This window comes from Arvicola amphibius, chromosome 9 (assembly GCF_903992535.2).
Source record: "Arvicola amphibius chromosome 9, mArvAmp1.2, whole genome shotgun sequence".
NCBI classification, from domain to species: Eukaryota; Metazoa; Chordata; class Mammalia; order Rodentia; family Cricetidae; genus Arvicola; species Arvicola amphibius.
Genome location: NC_052055.2, coordinates 121,324,569 through 121,348,179, shown reverse-complemented (window position 1 = coordinate 121,348,179; position 23,611 = coordinate 121,324,569). Strand labels below are relative to the sequence as shown.

At 46.1% G+C, this 23,611-nt stretch overlaps 1 protein-coding gene across 1 annotated transcript in view; it reads right to left on the bottom strand.

The window, feature by feature from the left end:
• Window positions 1-16,418, bottom strand: part of Slc26a8 (solute carrier family 26 member 8) — a 41,775-nt gene extending 25,357 nt beyond the window's left edge. Inside the window, exons 1-4 of the mRNA XM_038343849.1 lie at window positions 16,237-16,418; window positions 6,847-6,986; window positions 2,270-2,386; window positions 1,050-1,231 (exon numbers count right to left, since the gene is read on the bottom strand). Of these exons, the coding sequence (XP_038199777.1) occupies window positions 1,050-1,231; window positions 2,270-2,386; window positions 6,847-6,986; window positions 16,237-16,418 (621 nt within the window). The remainder of the gene's footprint in view (window positions 1-1,049; window positions 1,232-2,269; window positions 2,387-6,846; window positions 6,987-16,236) is intronic.
• Between the last annotated feature and the right edge of the window lie 7,193 nt (window positions 16,419-23,611).

The window sequence follows — 23,611 nt, the reverse complement described above, 5'->3', positions numbered from 1 at the left end:
TTTTCCTTCTGAAACACTGGCAGCTGTTAGGCTCCTCCCCTAGAATCTCTGCCCTCTAGATGGATGTGGAGGAAGAAGCGACAGAGACTGACAGTCACAGGACCCATCTTTTCCAAAGGCCTTGGGTCGGAGCCCCTCTCAACTCTATGAGGAGCACCACTTTCCACAAAGGCAGAGGACCGCAAAGAGGAACTGAGAGGGAGAATGTGAGGTGGTGGCACACACCTGAAGCTTCAGCACTCCAGAGGTGGAGGCAGGAGGATCGGGAGTTCAAGGTCCTCTTTGACTATAAAGTGAGTTTTAGAACCCTGGGTTATGTGAGTCCCTGTCCCAAAACAAACAAGCAAGCAAACAAACCCAAGCACCAGATCAAACTTCCCGGCCTTGTGACTCCTGTGTATTAAGAATGATTCAATGGGGCTGCCTTGGTGGCGCACACCTTTAATCCCAGCACTCTAGAGACACAGGCAGGCAGATCTCTGTGAGTCTGAGGCCAGCTGATCTAAATACAGAGTTCCAGGACAGAAACCTTATCTCAAAAAACCACCAACGACATCAACAAAAAGAACGATTCAATAGGACTTTCTTAAATCCTTGCCATACCACTGGGTCATCTCTCCAGCCCAAGTCTCCCTTTCTTGTACTTTAAAATTTTGTACACTCTTAGCCCTCGGAGAGGGGACAAACCACTGCGACTCTGGACACGTGAGTTGCGGGAGGGCCTTTCACAGCTGCTGTGTGAGTTACCACTGTGACTAAACGCCCAGCGAGACGGGGCTGACGTCCACCATGGCGCTCGGCTCCCCGCACTCACGTCCTGCACAGTAGGAAGCAAAGAACAGACAACATGGGGGACTTGACAAAACCTCCAGACCTGCCTAGGAGCCAATTCCTCCGCGGGCCTCTGTCTTCTAAAGGTTCTGGAACCTTCCCAAACAGTGTCACCAGCTGGGGACCAAGTGTCCACTCACAGGAGTAGAACATTTCACAGTCAAACCACAACGGATCTGTTCTTTACTTCTTTACAAATTCAAAGATTCAGTTCCTACCTGAATAACTCCCGTCAGGAAAGTTGTGGTTGCCACCACACTCAAGGATCTGTTATAGTTTTCGTAGAAGGTCGGGAGAGAAAAGTCATCCTTGATGAACGTTCCCATGAGCAGGTGGCCGTTGTTGAATGGTCTTTCCTTCAGAACGTTGATCATCAGAGCGCTCACGAGGAAGAAGGGGCCTGTGAAGGAAGTGTGGGAAACAGATGGCAAGCTCAGAAAAACGGAATCATTATTATTGTTGCTGTTTGACAAATCATCCTTGAGAAGGAAGAGAGAGCAGGGACGAGAATTGGGGCTTCACAGGTTTGGTGGTTCAGGAGTTTCACCTCTTTGTAACATGGGCATAGAGGCTGGGATACAAGCGCAGGCTGGCTGGAAGTCACTGTCAGGCTTAGCCACTGTGCCTGCACCTCGAGACTAAGTTAAAGAGGATGGAGCCAGGCATGGTGGCATACAGCCTTAACCTCAGGACTTCTGAACTATGCTGGAACTGTAAAGACTATGGAGAGAGACTTAGGGAATGACTGATGTACTTTGCACTATGGGACAGATGTGGGTTTTGGGGTTAAGACACTACGCTTTGGCCTCAAATGCTCCCTAAAAGCTTCTATGTTGAAGTCTTGGTGTTCATGCTACTGGAAATGGATGAAGTAGGTCCTTGAGGACATGCACTTGAGGAGTAACTCTTGTCCCCTGCCCCATATGTGTGTGTCTATGTGTGTGCATTCATAGATGTGTGTATATGTATAATCATGTGCATGTATGTATGTGTATGCATGTGTATGTGTGCACACATGAATGTGTCTGTATTTGTGTGTGTGAATGTATTTGTGTGTGCATGTGTGTGTCTGTGTGTATGTGCATGTGTCTTGTGGGCATACCTCTGTGTGTGTGTGTGTGTATGTATGCGTGTGGGTGCATTTGTGCATGCATACAAAGATGTGTCTGTGTATTCATGTCTATGTCTGCAGGTATGTGTGTATGTGTGTATGTGTGTATGTGTGTATGTGTGTCTGTGTGTGTATATGTGCATACGTGTCTCTGTGTGAGAATGTGCCTGTGTCTGTGTGCATGAGCCAATGTAAACTGTTCCTGTTTAAGTCCATGTTCCCAAGCATTTCTTTATGGTGACTGAAAGCTAACTGGCACTGGTTGCTAAGCAACAAGTAGATAACTGACATATCATCTAGCTCCTGTGGCTCCGACATTGAACTCACCGATGGACATTTGATGGCATGATCCAAATATTACATAAATGACTGAAGAGCAGAAGGCAGCATAAGTGATATTGAGGGGAGGAATCAGTTGCCTTGTCAGCAAACTAAGTGTCAGGCCTGAAAAGCAAAATAACTTAATTAAGCAAAGACAGTAGCTTGGCTTTAAAAGTTACCTTAAACCGGGTAGTGGTGGTGCATGCCTTTAATCCCAGCACTGGGGACGCAGAGGCAGGCGAATCTCTGTGAGTTCGAGGCCAGCCTGGTCTACAGAACAAGTTCTAGGAGAGCCAGAGCTGTTATTCAAAGAAACCCTGTCTTGAGAAACCAGAAAAAAATTACCTTAAAATAAAATGGCTATGGATACTTAGCCTGTATGTAAATAGCTCCTATAGTGTCCTAGTTTCCAGCATGCTTTTATAACTTAGCTTTTGGGTTTTTGTTGTTGTTGTTTGTTTTTGGAGACAGAGTCTCATATAGCCCAGGCTGGTTTCAAACTCACTACATATCAGAGAGTGACTTTGAACCTCTGATCCTCTTGTCTCCAGCTCCCGAGTGCTGGGATTACAGGTGTAAGCCGTTCTGTCAGTTTGTGAGTGCTGGAGAGTGGACCCCAGGGCCTTTGAATGTCAGCAGGCACCCTACCACCCGAGCTACAAACCCTCATGGACTCACTGAGTGGCTGCAGCACTGACATGGAGAGGAGACGTGGCACTGAGTGCTAGCTCCAGCACCCTGTGCAGTGCTCATCTCTCCCAGCTCCAAAGGCCTGGAGGGCTGCACACACGGGCAAGCAGTGCAGAGCTCTTGCTGCTCTGCCAAGGACCTGGCTTTGGTTTCTAGCACCGAGGCTTGGCAGCAGACAGCCTCCTGTGACTCCAATTCCAGGGGACTGGATGCCTTTGGCCTCTGAGGGCACCTGTACTAACACGTACATACACACAGACACACACATATATATACATACATAAATGAAGTAATAAGAAAGAAAAAAGGCGACCCTGGGAATCCTCCAGGACCAAAGATAGAGCTCGAGAACAAGGCAGAAGTCACACAAAATCACTTGATTTTGGCTTGCCAGATGCAGTCTGTCTTCTATATGGTAACCAACCCAGTGTCTTTTCTTAGTATTCCTATTCAAGGTTTCAAAAACACTTATTTATGGCTGGCTGGGTGTGGTGGTGCAGCACTGGGGAGGCACAGGTAGACAGATCTCTGTGAGTTCAAGGCCAACCTGATCTATAGTTCCTTGTGAAAGACTGGGTCCAAAACAACACTAAACCACCAAAACGCTTATTTATTATTATGTGGTGTGTGAGTGTGCACACATCTGTACCACAATGTGTTTGTATGTGTGTGTATGTGTGTGAGAGAGAGAGGGTGTGTGAGAAAGAGAGAGTGTAGGTCAGAGGACAACTTCATGCAGTTGGTTCTCTCCTTCAGGTTCTGAGGGTTGAACTCAGATCATCAGGCTTGCAAACCTCAGGCAGTAAGCACTCTACCAGCTGAGCTGTAGCCCCAGTCCCAGTCTGTTGTGGGAAATTATTAACTAGGCAAAGATGTGTCACATTTGTTTGTGCTTATTTGTTTAATTATGTGAAGATGTGTTGCTATTTCACCTTGCCTGCTTAAGGAACCTGATTGGTCTAATAAAAAGCTAAATGCTAATAGCTAGGCAGGAGAGGGATAGGCGAGGCATAGGGTGAGAAATCTAAGCTCAAGAGAGAAGATGGAGGTGAGAATGAGAGAGAAAGAGAGGGACAGGCCCAGGGCCAGAAGCCAAGCAGCTGCCAGCCAGCCAGCTAGACACGAGAAGCAGTGAGAGCAGGACAGAGAGAAAGGAAGGGAGGAAGGAAAGAAGGAAAGGGAGGGAGGAGAGGAAGGGAAAGGAAGGGCAGACAGAAGGAAAGAAAAGGGGAAAGGGGGCTGGCAAGATGGCTCAGCAGTTAAGAGCATTGGCTGCCTTTCCAGATGACTCGGGTTCAAACATTCCCAGCGCCTACATGGCAGCTCACAACTGTCTGTAACTCAGTCCCAGGGAATCTGACACCATCACATCAATAAAATAAAAAAGGAAGGAAGGAAGGAAGGAAGGTAAAAAGCCCCAGGGCAAAATGTGGATAAAGAGAAAGAGATGAAAACAAGAGTTCAGCTAAAGCTGAGCATTCGAAACTAATAATGTCTCCATGTCATGACTTAGGAGGCCAAAAGAAAGCCTGCTATATCTGTCACCAATTTTATCCTTTTTTGGGGGGGGAGGCAGATATTTGGAGACAGGGTTTTTCTGTTCTGGAACTTGCTCTGTAGACCAAGCTGGACTTGAACTCTGAGATCTACCTGCCTCTGCCTCTCAAGTGCTGGGATTGAAGGTGTGCACCACCACCGCCCGGCCCTAATTTCTTTCTTAATCAAGCCTCTATGCATTGCTAAAAGTAGAAGCTGTGCTTAGATTAGCTTATACTAAATAGGGAATGCAATATGAGGGCTTGAGGGACAGTTAAACTTCATGAGAAACTTGAACCAAAAGGCCATTTCCCTCACCCTTGTTGTCTTCAGGATTTCACAGTACTCTGTCTCTGGCCCCAGGATGGGCCTAAACTAGGGATGTATTCTGGTGTATATCTCCTGGTCCACAGATATACAAATTCTTCAAGATTTTACATACTTTTCATGAAAACTCCTGAGGCATACTTACTAAGCATATATTGGCAAACTTTGCCAGGTGGATACAGTCAGTAAAGACTCGGGGGGGGGGGAGGGTAGGTGTAGTCACTGAGTACTTCCCTAGTGTGCACAGGGCCCTAAGTCAACCTCCAGCATGACTACGTGGGAACCATGACTAGTGGGAGCCAAGGGTAAGGAAACCCAGCCTCTCTTCACAGTGATCGTCACATCTGGTCTTCGGAGATGGGATAACAGTAGAACATCAGTGCTACCAGAAGTATTGGCATGGTAAAAAATGAGCCCTGTTAGCACACTCCATCTGCAGAGAGCCTGGGGATGCCTTGATTTGGAGCCTCTCTGAACACAGGGACTCCTCAGACTTGGTTTGTCACTCTTGGAGGTCCTAGAAATGACATTTCAGGGACCTTTAAGACAGTGGCTGGCTCCAGGAGCCCAGTGTCCAGCAACAGAGGAACAGATAAAGAAATTGTGGCATAGCTACAGGAGAGTCCCCGGCCATCGAGAGTGAAGTTGTGTCATCTGCACAACATCTGGAGGCCATCAGAGGAAGTGAACTATTTGTGTCTCAGAAACACAGATATGGGATGTCTACTATCATATGTGGTTCCTAGGTCTTATTATATAGGCACATGAAATCATGACTGTATATATAACATGTAAGTACAGTAAAACCGTCTAGGAGAACAGGGGACCAAGAGGCAAAAAGGGAGGAGGATGAGGAGATGTGCGGTCATGTTCAATGCATAGTATATACTTAAATCAAAGGTCTGTGTAACATACTACCACGTATAATCAATATACACAATGGAAAAAAAGAGAAATTGGAAATTTCTTTAAACACGTAGCTAACAAAAAACAGTTGTGGAACCCTTAATAAATTCAACATATTCTCTGTGTGTGTGTGTGTGTGTGTGTGTGTATTAAAAAAAAAAGGTTAAAAAAGGGTGTGTGTGTGATGGCTCAGGACATAATATCAAGCCTGAAGACCTGAATTTGACTTCTGGGACCCATGTCATGGTGGAAAGTGAGAACAGACCCCCCCCTTAAGCCATCCCCTGACCTCTACATATACACAATAAATAAATAAATGTTAAGAAAATAAAAAAAAAGCTGGTTGTAGTGGCACACGCCGGTAGGATTTGCTGAAGGAGGCAGAGGCAGGAGGATCATGAGTTCGAGGCCAGCCTGGGCTATACATTAAAAAAAAAAAAGAAAGTAAAAAAAAATAGTTGTGCCTAGTAGCACAGCCCTTTAATTCCAGCACTAAAGAGACAGAAGCAGGCAGATCTCTGTGAGATAGAGGCCAGCCTACATTATGAAACTGTCACAAAGATAAACAGACAAAAGAGTTTCTGATTCCTATTTGGAGTTGAGATTTTGTTTGTTTGTTTCTCGATAAATTCTCAAGTAGGCGTGTCCCCACCTTTTGGTGCTGGGGCTGCAGGTGTGCTCTACTGCTCCTGGGTAGAAAGGAGCTTTCTACAGCCCAGTGAGATCTTGTGGTCTCTCACCTAAACTAGTAATTGGATAGCAGCTGTGGTGTGTCACCTGCTGGAGAGACAGGTGCCCTGTTCCCTAGCGCTCTTCTTTTCTTAAGGAAAAGTAACACCTCCTGAGATCTACTGTCATCATGAGTGTGAAACCACCCAGGGGCAGAAAATGACCAGGAATGGGGATTGCAAATACTGTGGGAAGTGATCATGGGTCTCAATTCAATCAGAGCTTTTGGAACCACCTGGAGAGCTTAGAGACCTGGGGATTAAAGGGAGAAATGACCACAGTAAGAATGCCACTCCTGTGTTTCCCTTCCATTCACCCAGCAGAACTGCTTGCTCCTGAAAGTCGTTGAGGTCTCGTAGATCAGCTCTGGTAAGAAGGCTTTGGATTGCCCTTACCTTGGGGAACTTGAACAAGACCAACACTTAAACCAGCAAGTAAGTCTCCAAGAAGCCAGTCCTTGAATCGATACAAACACATCCACTCTAGGAAGGGAAAGACCGTAAGCATGCATCGTAGGAACTTGTGCCATGAGCAGCTGGGAGAAAGAAGAACAGAGACTCAATTAGGTTCTCCAGAGAGAATCCCCTGGCCAAGTAAAGACACAGGATGCAACCCTCATTCCCTTATAGTGCAGTTTCTCATCAGCATGGCTGACATTTTAACATATTGGACCGAAATAGTCTTTGTTGTGAGACTGACCGTCCTATGGTTTCAGGATGTTTAGCATCCCTGGTTTCTATCACTAGATGTCAGTAGTCTCTCCTCCCCTGGCTTACAGAACCAAGGATATTGAGAAATATCCCCAGAGGACAAAACTACCAGCAAGAACCTGCAAGGTTGTAAGGACTGAGATTCACATGCCAGTTTTGTGTTTTTATTGGCTGTTTAGAGAGAGTCAAACTTCAAACTTACCTATTTCTTCTTTGTTTTTTCCCTTTTGGGGGGAGGCTGTTTTTTGAGACAGGGTTTCTCTGTGTAGCTTTGGCTACCCTGGAACTCACTGTAGACCAGACTGGCCTTCAACTCACAGAGATCCACCTGCCCCTGCCTCCTGAGTGCTGGGATTAAAGACTTCTAGTAGAGAAGGAAGTAATATCACTGTCTCTTCATAATAACAGTGTTTGGGGGGCTGGAGAGATGGCTTGGTGGTTAAGGACACTTGTTGCTTTTCCAGAGGACCTGGGTTAATTTCCCAGCACCCACATCATTGTCCATAATCATCTGTAACTCCAGTCTCAGGGGATCTAATCCCTCTTTTGGCCTCTGCTGGCACTGCACACACACGGTGCACCCACATACATGCAGGCCAAACACCCATATACATTAAAAAGACAAAACAAACCATTTTGTTGTTGTTATGAAATCAATGGGTGGTAGAGATAGTTAACACCTTAGTTTTCATGTTTTTGATGTTGGTTTTTCGAGGCAGGGTTTCTCTGTGTAACCCTGGCTGTCCTGGAACAAGCTCTGTAGACCAGACTGACCTCAAATTCACAGAGATCCACCTACATCTGTCTCCCGAGTGCTGAGATTAAAGGTGTGCGCCACCACCACTTGGCAGTTTTCATGTTTATTTACTTGTATGTATGTATGTAAGCATGTTAAGTACGCATGTATGAATGGATGGATGGATGTGGGCACATGTATGTGGAGATCAGAGGACAACTTTTAGGAGCCAGTTCTCTCCTTCTACCACGTGAGTCCCTGGCATTGAACTCTGGGAGGTTGTGCCTGGCAGGCTAGGCAAGCGCTCTACTTGGTAGCAGGTGCCTTCACCCTTGAAGCCATCCTGCTGTGGTTAGGACTGTCATATTATTCTCACACAGAAAAAAACAAACATTAACTGTCAGGATTTGCCTGGGACATCTAGACAATTACAGAAATGGAGTTAGCCATTTAAAGAAAAGACTGTGTGCTTTAAAGGCTGTGTTATCTGTGGGTCTCCAAAAGGAGCAGTCTGTCTGTCCCCAGGAGGCATGTGGACTGTGTCTGCAGATCCTTAGGACTGGATCCAGTAGTAGAAGCCAGGAATACAGATAAATAGTCTACAATTGACAGGACATTTCTCTACCAGAAAGAAACTGGGGAGTGGGCGACTGGGGATGTGGCTCAGCTGGCAGAGAGCTTGCCTAGCATGCATGGAGCCCTGAGCTGTCTCCAGCACCACACAGACTAGCTGTGGTATATGTGTTACATGCCTATAATCTCAATAATCATGAGGTAGAGGCAGAAGAATAAGTTCAAGATCATCTTTGGGTACATGGTGACTTTGACACTAACCTGGAGGACATAACCTGTCAGAAAGAAGAAAGGAAGGAAGGAAGGAAGGAAGGAAGGAAGGAAGGAAGGAGCATTGTCAGGTGTGATGGCACACTTTAATTCTAGCACTCTGCAGACGGAGGCTGGGAGATCTCTGTGAGTTCAAAGCCAGACTGTTCTACAAAGGGAGTCCCAGGCAGAGCCACACAGTAAGAGCCTGTCTCAAAACACCAACCAACCAACAAATAAAAAAACGCAGCATCACCACTACCACCAAAACAGAAACAAATTCATGCTCCAGAATGTTAGCGTGAAAAGCCGAGTCTAGTGGCACATGCTGCAGTCCCAGCCACTGTGGAGTAGCACATGCTGCAGTCCCAGCCACTGTGGAGTGGCACATGCTGCAGCCCCAGCCACTGTGGAGGCTGAGGCAGAAGGATCACCGGAGCCCACGAACCATCCTGGAAAGCATAATGACACCCTAACTCGGAACAAAAACAAACGTCAGTGTTGCGGAGACCGGGTAACCCTACAGCAGCTTGAGGTCATCTAAAGCTGTGGTTCTCAACCTTCCTAATGCTGCAACCCTTTAATACAGCTCCTCATGTTGTGGTGACCGCCCAACCCTAAAATTATTTTCATTGCTACTTCATAACTGTAATTTTGCTATTGTTATTTGTATTGTAGATATCTGTGTTTTTCGATGGTCTTAGGTAACCCCTGTGAAAGGGTCATTTGACCCCCAAAGGTATTACAGCCCACAGGTTGAAAACCACCGCTGTAGAGGAAGGTAACAACCTACTGGTGAGTAAAACCGGTTTGACTTTAAACTGCCTTGTGTCATTTACACTTTGGCATGGACTGGCGGGAGACTAGATGGTTTTCTTCATGTCCATGTTGGACTAGATAACAGATTTAACTATAACAACAAATATAACTTTACCATGTGGAACACTAACGTGTGCACTCAGAAAAGAGGCAATTTCATGTATTTAAACATTTTTAGATTTATTTATTTTATGTATTTGAGTGTTTTGCCTGTATGTCTTGTACCAAGTGCATGCAGTGTTCAAGGAGGTCAAAAGAGGGCGCTAGATCCCCTGAAACTGGAGTTGTGGATGGTTAGGAACCACCAAGTGGTTGATGGCAATTGAACCTGGGTCCTCTGCAAGAGTAACAAATGCTTGCCCAACCCTGATCACATGTATTTTGTCTTGCATGACCATAAGTATCTTTAAGGTAGATGAGGCCAGATAAGTAGGAATGATCTCCCCAAAGTCAGTGTCACAAACATGAGCAGAGTTGGGGCAGAAAGCCACGTCTCCTGACACCTAGCTCAGTGTTCTAGTCTCTCTACAGACTCAGAGCCTCCTGCTGACAGATGCTCCTCCATCCTGCTCAGGTTTTGGAGGAAGGTTGAGCTGTTATTTCCATGTGGGTTGCTGGGTTCAAGGTAGATGCACAATCATAATAGACAGAATGATCTTGGTGTGCATGGAAACCCAGAACATGGTGCGGGGACAACCTGGCACAGTGTTCCCTCTCAGACACGTGAACCTGGCTGAAGACCACTAACCCTGTATAGTCGGCATCAGGGAAAACCAACGAAGATGGCCTGAGCTACACAAAGCCAAGAAGGGAGATGGTTCAAAGAACAAAAGGAGCTGATGGGGGAGACGGAAGGCATTTAGAGAGAAAGTCTGATTAAGTGAGAAACGTTGGCTCGGGGCGTGGCGCAGTATGAAGACCTGAATCTGAGTTCCCAGGACCAGGGTGAAAACCAGACACGTAGTTTAAGAGCTTGTAATCTCAATGACCCTCCATGGAGGTGCGGAGCGGAGACAGGATCCTCAGAAGCTGAACAGCCAGCCAGCCTGGCATATGCGGCAGAAAACAACAAAGACAGTATCTCTAATGCGGGGGAAGGTAAGGACCAACCCAGGGTTGTCATCTGACTTCCACACATGGGTATATATGCACCCCCTGCAAGGAATGTGTGTGGCCTGGTGGCACACATCTGTGTGGCACATATCTGTGTGGCACACATCTGTATGGCACACATCTGTATCCCTAGCGCTTGGGAAGTAGAGAATCAGATGATCAGTGGTTCAATGTCATCCTTGGCTACACAGTAAATCTGAGGACGGTCTGAGCTGTATGCGACCAAATGAAAGAGTGAGGAGTACAGGAGCCGGTAAGAAAGCACAGGGCATTTTGACGTGAAAGGGGCAAAGGTAGTTGCTAATCAAGAGAAAGAAAATGAGGGAAGAGATAAGACGTGTTTCTGCAGAAAGGAAGAGATGGAGTTGATAGATTATTTTATTTACTAAAAATGTTCCTCAAGACCAGAAAACCAAAACCACTTACATAGTGTTTACTATTTCCTAGACATAAAAACAAACAAACACTACCACCAACATATCCTTTAAATCCTCCTTATAGACCCAAAGCAGGTGCCATCATCAGCCCCACTCTACAGAGGAGAGGCAGCACAGGAAGAAGGGGGCCTAGATAAGTTACCAACTGCCACACAGCTGGGCACCCTGAGATCAGAGCCACGCTCTCAGTGCCCTGCTGGCCTAGATTTCTGGTTAAAATTCAGAAGAGGCCAGAACTGTGTTTTAGAAGTGGGAATATGAAGAGAAGAGAAAGAAAAATGTGAGCAATAAAAGAAAAGATTTTTAAAAATAGAAGCTGAGACTCAGAACATCTATAAAAGCCCACGGGAGAGGCTGCAAATACGCTCAGAGGTGAAGAGCATGGAACACTCTTGCAGAGGCCCAGCGTTCAGATCCTTGTCAGCTGGCTCACAACTGCCTGTAGCTCCAACTCCAGGGGATCTAACGCGTTCTCCTGACCCTCGTGGACACCTGCACACACATGGCATCCATGTATACAGATACATACATAGAAATAAAATAGGCACACACGGCATGCAACTCTTTTGACAGTGTCTCATAATGTAGTCTTGGTTGGTCTGGATCTCTGTGTAGAACAGGCTGGCCTCTTTTCCTGCTGAGTGCTAGGCTTCTTAGGCACGTACTACCGCACCCAGACCTTAAATTAAAAATAAAGTAAAATAAAATAAAAAGGCCCACAGGAAGCTGACTCAGTCTTATTTAAGTGTCTAGATGGAATGGTGGAGCAAGCAGAGGCCAGATAAGTTGAAATAGCCTTAGTAACAATTGTTTACAAGGGTAAAGTCATAAAAAGCAATCATTTTGTCTGCTTGCTGGGATTCTGGGGTTCGAACCCAGGGCCTTCCACCTGCCTTGGTGAGAAATGTCCCCATTGACACACGTTCCCTTCTGTTGCCCGAGGTGGAGGAAGTTGGGGTGGTGACAGGGGAGCAGAGGGGGGACATCCAACTGCAGCTTGCACAAGGCAGGATATGAATAGAGGGAGTGGAGCATCGGAAGCAGAGGTGCAGAGGACTTTGCTATCAGCAACTGCAGGCCAGATTGTGACAGGCCAGCAGGGGATTAGGGGCAGATAAGGCCGGATGTGGGTAGGGCAACTGGAGCGGTGAGTTACCCTCAGTTATGAAGCAGCTCACACGGGATTCTCAACCTCATTTAGTGGACCCTTGGGGGTCTCAGGCAGAATTGGAGGCGAATGTGAATTTGGGGCTAAAAGAGTCATTATTTCCACTAACTTCAGGCCTAAATTTCATATTTCCTTCAATTATGTTTTGTTCGTTTGTTTTGAGACAACTTGCTCTGTAGTTATTGTAGGCATTGTACATGTAATTTAGATGACCTCAGACTCATGACAATCCTTCCGCCTCAGGCTCCCTGGGGTTACAGGCATGTGCCACCATGACAGGCTCCTTCAGTTAGGAGTATTGATTATAAACTGAAGCAGAGCCCAGAACTGAATGTTGTAATCAGAACATTACTGTTACCATAGGTATCCTTTTGTGTGTGTGATAGATTTCTTCAAATCTTATTTACATTCCTTACTTCCTTGAAACTATGGTTTTTACTATGTAGTTACTAGGCACATGCACACAAACACACACATACACACACATATACATATATGGACTAAAGGCTGGGATTAAAGGGGTGCGCCACCACCATCTGGCTCACTAAATTTTAATACAACTGTTTTTCCTTATAATTTTATCTAGTTTATATATTAATAAGTTCTTGGGCAGAGAGATGATTTAATCAGTTAAGATTCTGTGCTACTCTTGCAGAGGACCTGAGCTCAGCTCCCAGAATCCACATCAGTGGGTTCAAGGCCATCTGTAACTCTGGTTCCAGGAGATTTGACACCTCTCCCCTCTGCAGGCACCTGAAGTATCGTGCACAGACCCACGTGCATATACACATAATTAAGAATAAAAAACAAACAAACAAAAACGGGAAAAAAAATGTCACAAGGCTTTAATCCCAGCACTTGGGAGGCAGAAGCAAGAGGATCTCTGTGAGTTTGAGGCCAGACTGGTCTACAATAAAAATTCCAAAGTAGCCGAGACTATTATGTGGAGAAATCCTGTCTTAAAAAAACAAATAAAATTAAATTAAAGCTATTCTTACTAAGACCTTTCTCTTTTCCTTCCTTCCTTCCTTTGGTTTTTCAAGACAGGGTTTCTTTGTAGCTTTGGAGCCTGTCCTTGAACTTGGTCTGTAGACCAGGCTGGTCTCAAACTCACAGAGATCCGCCTGCCTTTGCCTCCTGAGTGCTGGGATTAAAGCGTGTGCCACCACTGCCTGGTGCTGAGAATGGGAAAGTAACATTCTCTTCAATAGACCATGCTGTTAAAGTGGAATATCTATAAATTAAAGAATAAAGTTGGACCCTGACTTTATACAAGGTACTAAAAACTAAAAATAGATCAAAGACTTAAAAGTGAACACCAGCAGGCGTAGTGGCTCAGGCCTGTTAATCTCAGCTACTTGGGATGCAGGGGCAGGAAGATTCTAAGCTCAAAGCCAGCCTAGGCTATTGAGTGAGTTCAAAACCAATCTGGGAAACTTAATAAGACCTTGTTTCAAAATAAAAAGTAAGAAAAGAGTTGGATATAGCTCAGTAGTGGAGCCCTTGCCTCAGGAGTGGGAGGCCCCATGTTTAGGAAGAAAGTTGGATACAGCTCAGCAGTGGAGCCCTTGCCCCATGAGTGGGAGGCCCCAGGTTCAACCTCTAGCTGGAAGAGAAAAAAAAGGAGCTAAAGTATAAGATTCTTAGGCTAAAACATAGATTGGATTTTTATCAAAGTAAAATCTTTTCAGAGCTGGAGAGGGGGCTCAGTGTCTAAGAGCACTGGCTGCTCTTCCTGAGGTCCAGGATTTGGTTCCCAGCACTGTCATGTGGCTTTCAGCTGTTCATAATTGTAGTTCCAGGGCACCTGCAGTCACATGTACATTCCCACATACAGACACAAACAACTACACATAAGTAAAAATAAGTATTTTTTTTTTGCTTGTTTGTTTTTCGAGACACGATTTCTCTGTGTAGTGCTGGCTGTCCTGGAACTCACTCCGTAGACCAGCCTGGTCTACAAGAGCTAGCTCCAGGACAGGCTCTAAAGCTGCAGAGAAACCCTGTCTCGAAAAACCAAAAAAAAAAAAAAAAAAAAAAAAAAAAAAAAAAAACCAAAACAAAACACAATGGATTATTACTCTGCCATAGAAAAAAGGAAGCGTGCTAGCCCTTGCTATAACGTGGGTGGGTCTGAAAGTATGATATTAAATAAAACAAGAGAGACGCAGAAAGACAAACGCTGTGGCTCTGCTTGAGTCACAAGGGGCGGGTTCATAGCTCCATCTCGAAGAGGCAGACTCGCAGGGACAGTAGGGGTGGGGTGAGAGGCAGGGAATCATTGCTCAATGAGTACAGAGTGTCTGTTTGAGGTGATGAAAAAGTTTCACAAATCAACTGTGGTGGTAGTTGCACAATAACAATTATGCCACGAAATCCCACACTTAAAAATGGGGAAAACAGAGCCGGGCGGTGGTGGCGCACACCTTTAATCCCAGCACTTAGGAGGCAGAGGCAGGTGGATCTCTACGAGTTCGAGGCCAGCCTGGTCTACAGAGCGAGTTTCAGGACACCCAGGGCATACTGTATATATTTTACTATAATAAACACACACACACACACACATACACACACACACACACACAATGGCACTCTGAGGACACAAATCTATGACAGAGTGCTTGCCTAGCATATGTCAAACTGTGGGTTCAAGGCCCAGTACTGGGGATAAAAAGCAAAAGAGCTGGGGGTGGCGGCGCGCACCTACAGACCTAGCACTGGGGACGTGGAAGCAGGAGGCTCGGGACTTCAGGCTAGGCTGGACTACATGGAGAGTACCAGGCCCTGTCTTGAAAAAGAAACAAAACAAAACAAAACAAAACAAACTTAATGAAAGAGCTGTTGTGAAAAGTGTCCTTTCCCTTCACTTTGTCAGTTTGCAGAGAGGCTCACGGCACAGGAACAGGTTCAAGATCCCCAGCTAGTCAGGGGAGTTAGAGGCGGCGTGTCCTCTCTGTTACTAGTGCTTAGTCCGTCAGAGCTGTCTTTATGGGAGACTGCTAGTGGTGGCTGGTGTTTTATCACATCTGTTTAGTGTGGAGTGGAATGGGGAACAGTTTTGTAGAGTCTTTTCTCTCCTTCCACCATGTGGTCCCAGGATTAGAACTCAAGTCCTCAGGCTTTACAGCAAGCACCTTTTACCCACTGAGCCATTTTGCCTGCCCTGATCAAACAATGTGTTTATTAGACATCATCCCGAGATCCTGCAGGAGGTCTTTATGGCTACAGAGGCTGGACTGTGGCTAGTCTTGCACAAAGATTCAAGTGCTGAGAGCTTGGGTCCAAAGGAGGCGATGTTTGGAAGTAACACACAGTGAGACCTTGGCTGTGGGAGCCGCTCCCCCAGGCCTGGATCTAGCTCTGAGGGGCTGAATTGGCACCTGGAGAGCAGCTTTTATAAAGTGAGGCTGCTCCATGCCTTGACCACTTGGCAGCTTCCCTTTCCACTCCTGCTACACTGTGACACAGCAGGGTGTCCTCACCAGGACTGTTTGGACCCACTGGCTATCGGAACCATGAGCCAAACAAACCTTTTATTTATAACTCAGTCTTGCACCTTTGGTTATAGTAGAATACTAGAAAACAGACTCAAAGACAGTGCCAAAGAAGTTTATAATCAGAGGACCCTGCAAGACATATACAGGCACACAGACACACAGATAGACACACAGTCACACAGACACACACACAGACACACAGTCACACAGACACACACACAGACACAGACACACACACACAGACACACACACACACACACACACACAGAGATACCCACCAACAGACACAGAAACGTCCACAGACAGACAGACAGACACACACACATCTAACAACAACAGAAAACATCATACAGTAAACAGCACGGTTCTGACAACAGGGAACCAGAGAAGGGAGAGAGAGAGATAGAAGTGGGCCGCAGAGGAGTCCGGTTAGAGTTGGCTCCTGCCTGGCTTGGCAGCCACTGAGAGGCAGAGTACACGCACCGGCACTGGACGTGGTGTTTGAAGGTGGTGATGTTGATGTCCACGTTCCCGGAAGAGGGAGCCTTCCTCTTGTGCTCCTGCTGGAAGTTCTCCTCATTATACACATTTCGCTTGACATCGTATGCGAAGGGGATTTGCCTGTATCTGCTGCCCAGACTCTGGATGCTCCTCTCTGTCTGCATTCTTCCTGGGTGAGCTGGAAAGACGCGAGATGAAAACGGGTGTTAGGGCCGATGAGACCAGACAGCTTAGTGGCCTAAAGGTGTTGCTGGCAAGCCCGACTACCTGATGACCTGTGTGTGACCCTGGGGTCCACATGACAGGAGAATACCCGTCCCTGTAAACTGTCCTCTGACTTCACATACAACCTGCGGTAACATACGCCACTCCTACCACCGGATAAATCAACGTAACACAAAATATTTAGGGTTAGGTGCTTATTAATCCCAGCACCTGGCATGCAGAGACAGAAGGATTTCTATGAATTTGAGGACAGCCTGGTCTATATAGCAAGTTCTAAACCAGCCAGGACTACATAGGGAGACCCTATCTCAAAAGATAAGTACATTTTTAGAAATTTAAATCATAAGCACTTTTTTTGATTTTTTTTAAAAGATACTTTTATCAAGTCCAAAGACCTCAACATAAAGCCAGCCACACTGAACCTTATAGAAGAGAAAGTGGGAAGTACACTTGAATGCATTGGCACAGGGAACCACTTCCTAAATAGAACCCCAACAGCAAAGACACTGAGAGAAACAATTAATAAATGGGACCTCATGAAACTGAAAAGCTTTTGTAAAGCAAAGGACACGGTCAACAAGACAAAACAACAGCCTACAGAATGGGAAAAGATCTTCACTAATCCCATATCAGACAGAGGTCTGATCTCCAAAATATAGAAAGAACTCAAGAAATTGGACACCAAAAGATCACATAATCCAATAAAAAAAATTGGAGTACAGACCTAAACAGAGAACTCTCAACAGAGGAATCTAAAATGGCTGAAAGATACTTAAGGAAATGTTCAACATCCTTAGTCATCAGAGAAATGCAAATCAAAACAACTCTGAGATTCCGTCTTACACCTGTAAGAATGGCCAAGATCAAAAACACTGATGACAACTTATGCTGGAGAGGTTGTGGGGAAAAGGAAACACTTCTGCACTGCTGGTGGGAATGCAAGCTGGCACAACCCCTTTGGATGTCAGTGTGGAGATTTCTCAGAAAATTAGGAAACAACCTTCCTCAAGACCTAGCAATACCACTTGTGGGTATATATCCAAAGAATGCTCAATCATGCCACAAGGACATGTGCTCAACTATGTTCATAGCAGCTTTGTTTGTCATAGCCAGAACCTGGAAACAACCTAAATGCCCCTCAACCAAAGAATGGATAAGGAAAATGTGGTACATTTACACAATGGAGTACTACACAGCAGAAAAAAATAATGACAGCTTGAATTTTGCAGGAAAATGGATGGAGCTAGAAAACATTATTTTGAGTGAGGTAACCCAGACACAGAAAGACAATTATCACATGTACTCACTCATAGGTGGTTTTTAAACATAAAATAACGAAAGCCAGCCTACAAACCACAATCCCAGAAAACTTAGACAACAATGCAGACACTAAGAGAGACTTACATAGATCTAATCTTTATAGGAAGTAGAAAAAGACAAGATTTCCTGAGTAAATTGGGAGCATGGGGACCTTGGGGGAGGATTGAAGGGGAAAGGGAGGAAGGAAAAAAAGAAAAGAAAGAAAAAAAGAAAAGGAAAAAAAAGATACGTTTACTATTTGTGTGTGTGTGTTTGTGTGGGTGTGCTCATGTGTGAGTACACGTGCTCTCCAAGCCCTGAAATGGGAGCAGGAGTTTGTGCTTATGAGCTTTCCAGCGTGTTACTGGGATCCAAGCTCAGGTCCTCTGCAAAAGCTGTGTTTGCGTTTATTGGCTGAGCCATCTCTCCAGGACCCTTGCTTTTTTTTTTTTTTTTTTTGGAGAGAAGGTCTCTTGTAGTCCAGGTTGGCCTCAAACTCACAATGTAGCCAAGGATAACCTTGAATTCACGATCCTCCAGCTTCCATGTCCCAAGTTATGGGATTACATACATGGCCTACTATCCCTGTGTCTGTTTGTTTTGTTTTTTTAATTAGAAACTTTCTTTGTTGCTCAGTCTGGTTTTGAATGATGAGTCTTCAGCGAGTGCCCTACTTCACTCTGAGCACTGGGACCATGGGCGTGTCTAACTGTGCCTGCCTTTCAACATACTTTGATGGGAATGCAATTCACACATAATCATGTTACATTTGCACTGCAGTTTGATAAGACCCTTCCTCCATGTTGCATAATTTTACTCTCAAAGCACATATTATTCTCATGTTCAAAATGGACAAGGTGTCAGGTGTGGTAGCCTGGCCTGTAATCCCAGCACTGTAGACACAGGGGCAGAAGGACCACGAGGCTGAGATCACACTGGGCTACATACCAAGAGCCTATCAGAGCAATTGGACACAAGACCCCAAATGAGAACACAGCTCAGGAATTTAGGCAACTTCAGTGTTTACTGCTTGCTTACTTTGTGTGGCGGCATGTGTGCACTCAGGTGTGTGTGTGGTCGCACACGTGTGCGGGTATGTGGGGGGGGGCTATCTTTGTTCTCACTATGTAGCTCTGCACTGGGAAGACGCTGGTATTTTCCTCACAACCGCCAGACTTGTCTTTTCTGACAGGTGTAGGAAGTTCCTCAGCACACCACAATGATTCAGTCACAGACACAGTTCAGGCCCTGTCTGTAAAACAGACATCAAGTCTTAAACCACGTAACCTAGGGCAACACTGATGGCCCCTGAGAAGGTGAGTTGAGACTCAACTCAAGTCGGGGAAGAGGAATAGCCGTTTCCGGGACAGGACTGGACACAATCAGAGATGATATAAGGGAAAGAATCCAAAAGATCTGAGTCAGGCCTGCTTTACACTGTGGGGGAGGGGTAAAGGTATCCTAGAGGAGGGCCCGTGAGCTGACAGCTGGGGAAAGCACCTGCCACTAAGCCTGACGACCTGAGCTGGATCCCTGGACCCGTGTGGTGGAAGGAGAGAACTGACTCCCACGGTGGTGTCCTGACCTGCACTCGGCAGTGTGGCCTGCGTGCATGAGCACACGCACAGAATAAACAGCTTAACTGTTTCTAGAGGGAGCTGGGTGTGGTGGCACATGCCTGTAGTCTCAGCACTTGGCACACAGAGGCAGGAGGATCAAGGGTTCAAGACCAGCCTCTGTAATGTAGCAAGTTTGAGGTCAGCCTGGTTATATGAGAGCTTTTTTCAAAATAAACAGACAAGACCACACGCCAAATAAAAGTCATTTCAAGAGGGTCCTGGAGGTTTGACTTGCCCTGGATCTCCTAGGATCTGGAGCCGGAGAAGGAGTCGTGTGTGTATGGGATATACGTAAGGAGACATTGGATCAGAGGTGCTGCCTTGAGCTGCATGGTCCAGAATGCTGAGCCACATGCTCCACAGTGGCTCACACACAGCTCACACGTGGTTCACACGCTGCTCATTCACAGCTAGTGACTTCCTACCAGTGCAGGTATAAAACTTACTGTCAGTAGGAGAAGCTGTTTTGAACAGGGCTGGGGAAGGAGAGGTCAAGGCACCATTAAAAGACCTCTGCATCATACTGATCTAGGGACAGGATAGTAAGTCATTTAGAATAACTGACCAAGCAAACAAAACCATGAAGCCCCAGTGGAGAGACAGGTGGAACGCTGCCTCTGATGTCTGATCCTATGTCTCCCTGAAACATCAAAGGGAAACACATGACTTCCTTATTATGACTTTCTTTGGAAGTCTCAGCAATGGCTCCAACTCCATGACTTTGTATATGTGTTTGTGTGCATGCATGTGTGTATGTGGTGTGTTTGTGTGTGTGTGGTATGTTTCTGTGAGTGCATGCATGTATGTGGTGTATGTGTATGGTGTGTTTGTGTGTGTATGCATGTGTGTGGTGTAAATGAGTGTGGTGTATTTGTGTGTATGCATGTGTGTGGTATATGTGTGTGTGATGTGTTTGTGTGTATGCATGCATGTGTGTAGTGTATGTGAGTATGTGTGGAGGCCAGGAGACTATGCTCTCTATCTTTTTTTTTGGTAAAGATTTCCTTATTCTATTTTTACTTTTACATGTACATATGTGCACTGTGTGTGCCTGGTGTCCTCTGACTCAGAAGAGAGTGTCAGATCCCCAGGAATTGGAGTTATAGATAGTTGTGAGCCACCATGTAAATTCTGGGAATTGAACCCAGGTCCTCTGCAAGAGTCTCTTAACCACCTTATTTTTGAGACAGGGTCTCTTACTCGACAGGAGTGCACCGATTCAGCCAGACAGGGTGGACATAAGCTCCCTGTTCCTTCCCCTCCCCAGCTCTGGGTGTCTGAACTCAGCCCTCATATTTTCTCAGCAAGTACTCTCCTGATGGAACCATCTCCCCAGCCCTTCCATCTCTTTTTGCTTTCATGAAAACCCAGCAGCGTCTCACACGCCAACCCTTTCTGCACATGTTGGGATGTGCAGAAATCCTACGGACATGTGAGCCGCACCGAGCAGGACTTCCCGAATCACAAGTTCTGGGGCAGCACACAAATGTGTTTCAAGGAGTTGGGTGAGCCCAGTTTAGCGGCGCACGCCTTTAATTGTGGCACTCAAGAGACAGAAGCAGGCGGATCTCTCTCTGAGTTCCAGGCCGGCCAGTGAGAGAGGCAGCAGCAGCAGGATTCTGATATAGAGTAGCATATGTGGGTGCTCTAATCTAAGCTAAGCTAGTTATCTTTCCCGTCTTGGCTTTTTTAATTTTTAATTTTAATTGTTGAGACAGGACCTCATGTGGTCTAGCTGCTCTTGAACTCCCAGTCCTCCTGCCCCATCTATCAAATGCTAAGATTACAGGTATACGCTGCCATGCATGCTTTAATTCCTTTTTTTCTTCCTGAACTGGGAATGCACCTGAGGGCCTCACATGCTAGACTGCTCTACCCTGAGCCATAGTCCTAGCCTTTAACTATCTTTAATCAGGCTCTAAGTGCTAAATTTAGAATACTATTAAAATACAAGCGCTTTAACCCAGCTCTTTCAAAACATCCACTGCCCTTATTCATTTATCCGTCTTATCCGTCCATCCACCCAGCCACTGATTGATTCGAAGAATCTCCATTTGAAATATTTAAATGCAAAAAAGTAACGTGATATATAAAATTTTGACCTAACAGAAAAGAAATCCTGAAAGTTAAGGTGCAAGAATATCTTTCACCTGATACAGTCTTTTTTTATTTGTTTCCTATAACCATTAGGCAAAATTCAGTTCCAAGTTTTAAAAATAGCACGTGTAATTCCCAACCAAAACCTACTCGTTGCCTGTGACCTTCTCAGTTTTGATGGAGAATGTACAGGGGACACGTACGGCAAAGGTGTTCGCAAATAGCGTTGTCTAGTGTCAGGAGATAATTGAAGGTGACAGCCCTCCAGCTGCTGATCACAGGTCACGTAAAACACGGACACCTTCCTTTAGGGTCATACAGTGTGTTTTACATAGTAAAACACGGACACCTTCCTTTAGGGTCATGTTACCAAGGGGGTGTGTTGGTGAGCGACTCATCACTGGGCTGAATGGAGAAGGTTTCATGGGCGGACCCAATACATAATCTATAAGCAGGGATTTGACTGGAAGACAGACGGGGAGTGGGGGTGGGGGTGGGGGTGGGGATGGGGTGGGAGGCGCGGAAGTGGAGCAGGGTTTAGCCAGAGAGAACGAAATGAACGAAAGCAATGAGGTTGAAAGGATAAGGAGCCTTGGGCTGAGGCCTGAAGGGGACTCTGATCGGGTGAAGTGTGGTGAAGCTCACAGACCGGTTCTCTCAGCTTTTGACAATACGGAGAGTTTTGGAAGGATCCAGCCTGCAAAACCCACTGTCTCTAGTCACTGTTTCACGTGGCCTTTCGATAGGAGAGAGAAGTTCCAGGGACCACCGCCATTCATTCATTTATTCATTCATTCACCCACTCGTTGCGCAAATCATTCAAAGGGTGTCGGGGACCTTCCGGGGTTGCAGGTGATCCAAACAGCCCAGCCCTGGGACGCGCCGCAGCTCCCGGGGTCCCGGGCTGCAGCCAGTGCTCCCGATGGCTCCCGACCGAGGCTCACCTGGTTCCCGATGGCCGGCAGGAGCGCTGACGCTGGGGTCAGACTCGGCTCCAGCCTGGCGGGCGGCGGCGCTGCGGACGCGGAGGCCGGCAGTTCCCGAGCCGTTGCTGCAGAACCCGCCGGCGTTCCGGCTGTGCGGGTGACGTCTGGGGCGAGGAGAAGGGTACCTGGCTGCCCTACACACCCCTGGGCCATGGGTACCCTCTGGATCGTCTAGAAATAGCCACGAGAATAGGAGGTCCTTTTCCTCCGTCTCCGTGTAACAAACACAGGCATGCGTTGGTCATAGCGGGGTGGATGTGGGTAGGGATGGGTTGAACTTGCCCCGTTCACATTTATTACTAGCTTTTACAGAAGATTTCACTAGGTGGGAATGTAGGGCAGGATTTCTCGTGTAGACACGGGAGCCAGGGCCCAAGTAAGGTCAACGGACTTGCCTAAAAGCGGGACTGTCGCCCTGTTCCCAATACTCCCAGAGGCATGAGATAAGTCTAAAAATTTCTCTAAGTTTAGATTCTAAGATTCTCCAAAGTTTCCTTTAAATTTCTACATTTTGGATGGCTCTAAAGGGCAGGAGTCAGTCTCAAACTCCAGTAACAGGTTTTGGGGTGTTTGACATATGATCTCATAATGGCCCGGGCTGGCCTCTAATTACTCACTACATTGCAGAGGCTGGTCTTGAACTGCTGATCCTTACAAATGCTGGGATTACAGGCTGTATAATGTGTGTGTGTGTGTGTGTGTGTGTGTAAAACATATAAACATTGCATATATACATACACACATTATATTCATGAATATGTGTGTAAGAGGAGACCTTCCTGAAATGGAATGACTTACCTACTAATAATTTATGTAGTTTTATATATGTGTGTGTGTGTGTGTGTGTATGTATACATATTTCTCTTTCCCTTCCAGTGCGGGGATGGAACCCAGGACCTTGCATATGCTGGCCTCCAGCCTGACAGCGCACATTCTTGATGTCTATTCTGACCTTGTCCATTGGACTCCCTATGGGTCCCTGGAAGTAGAGGAACTTCCAGGGTGGTTCTTCAGCTTGAGAAAATTTAAGAGCTACTAGAAGCGTCTGTAGAGAAAGCCTCGGTTTTGAGGCAGGGTTAATATTTCCTTAAGGGGCAGATTTCGTCAACACCCCCAGGAGTAAGCCATGTG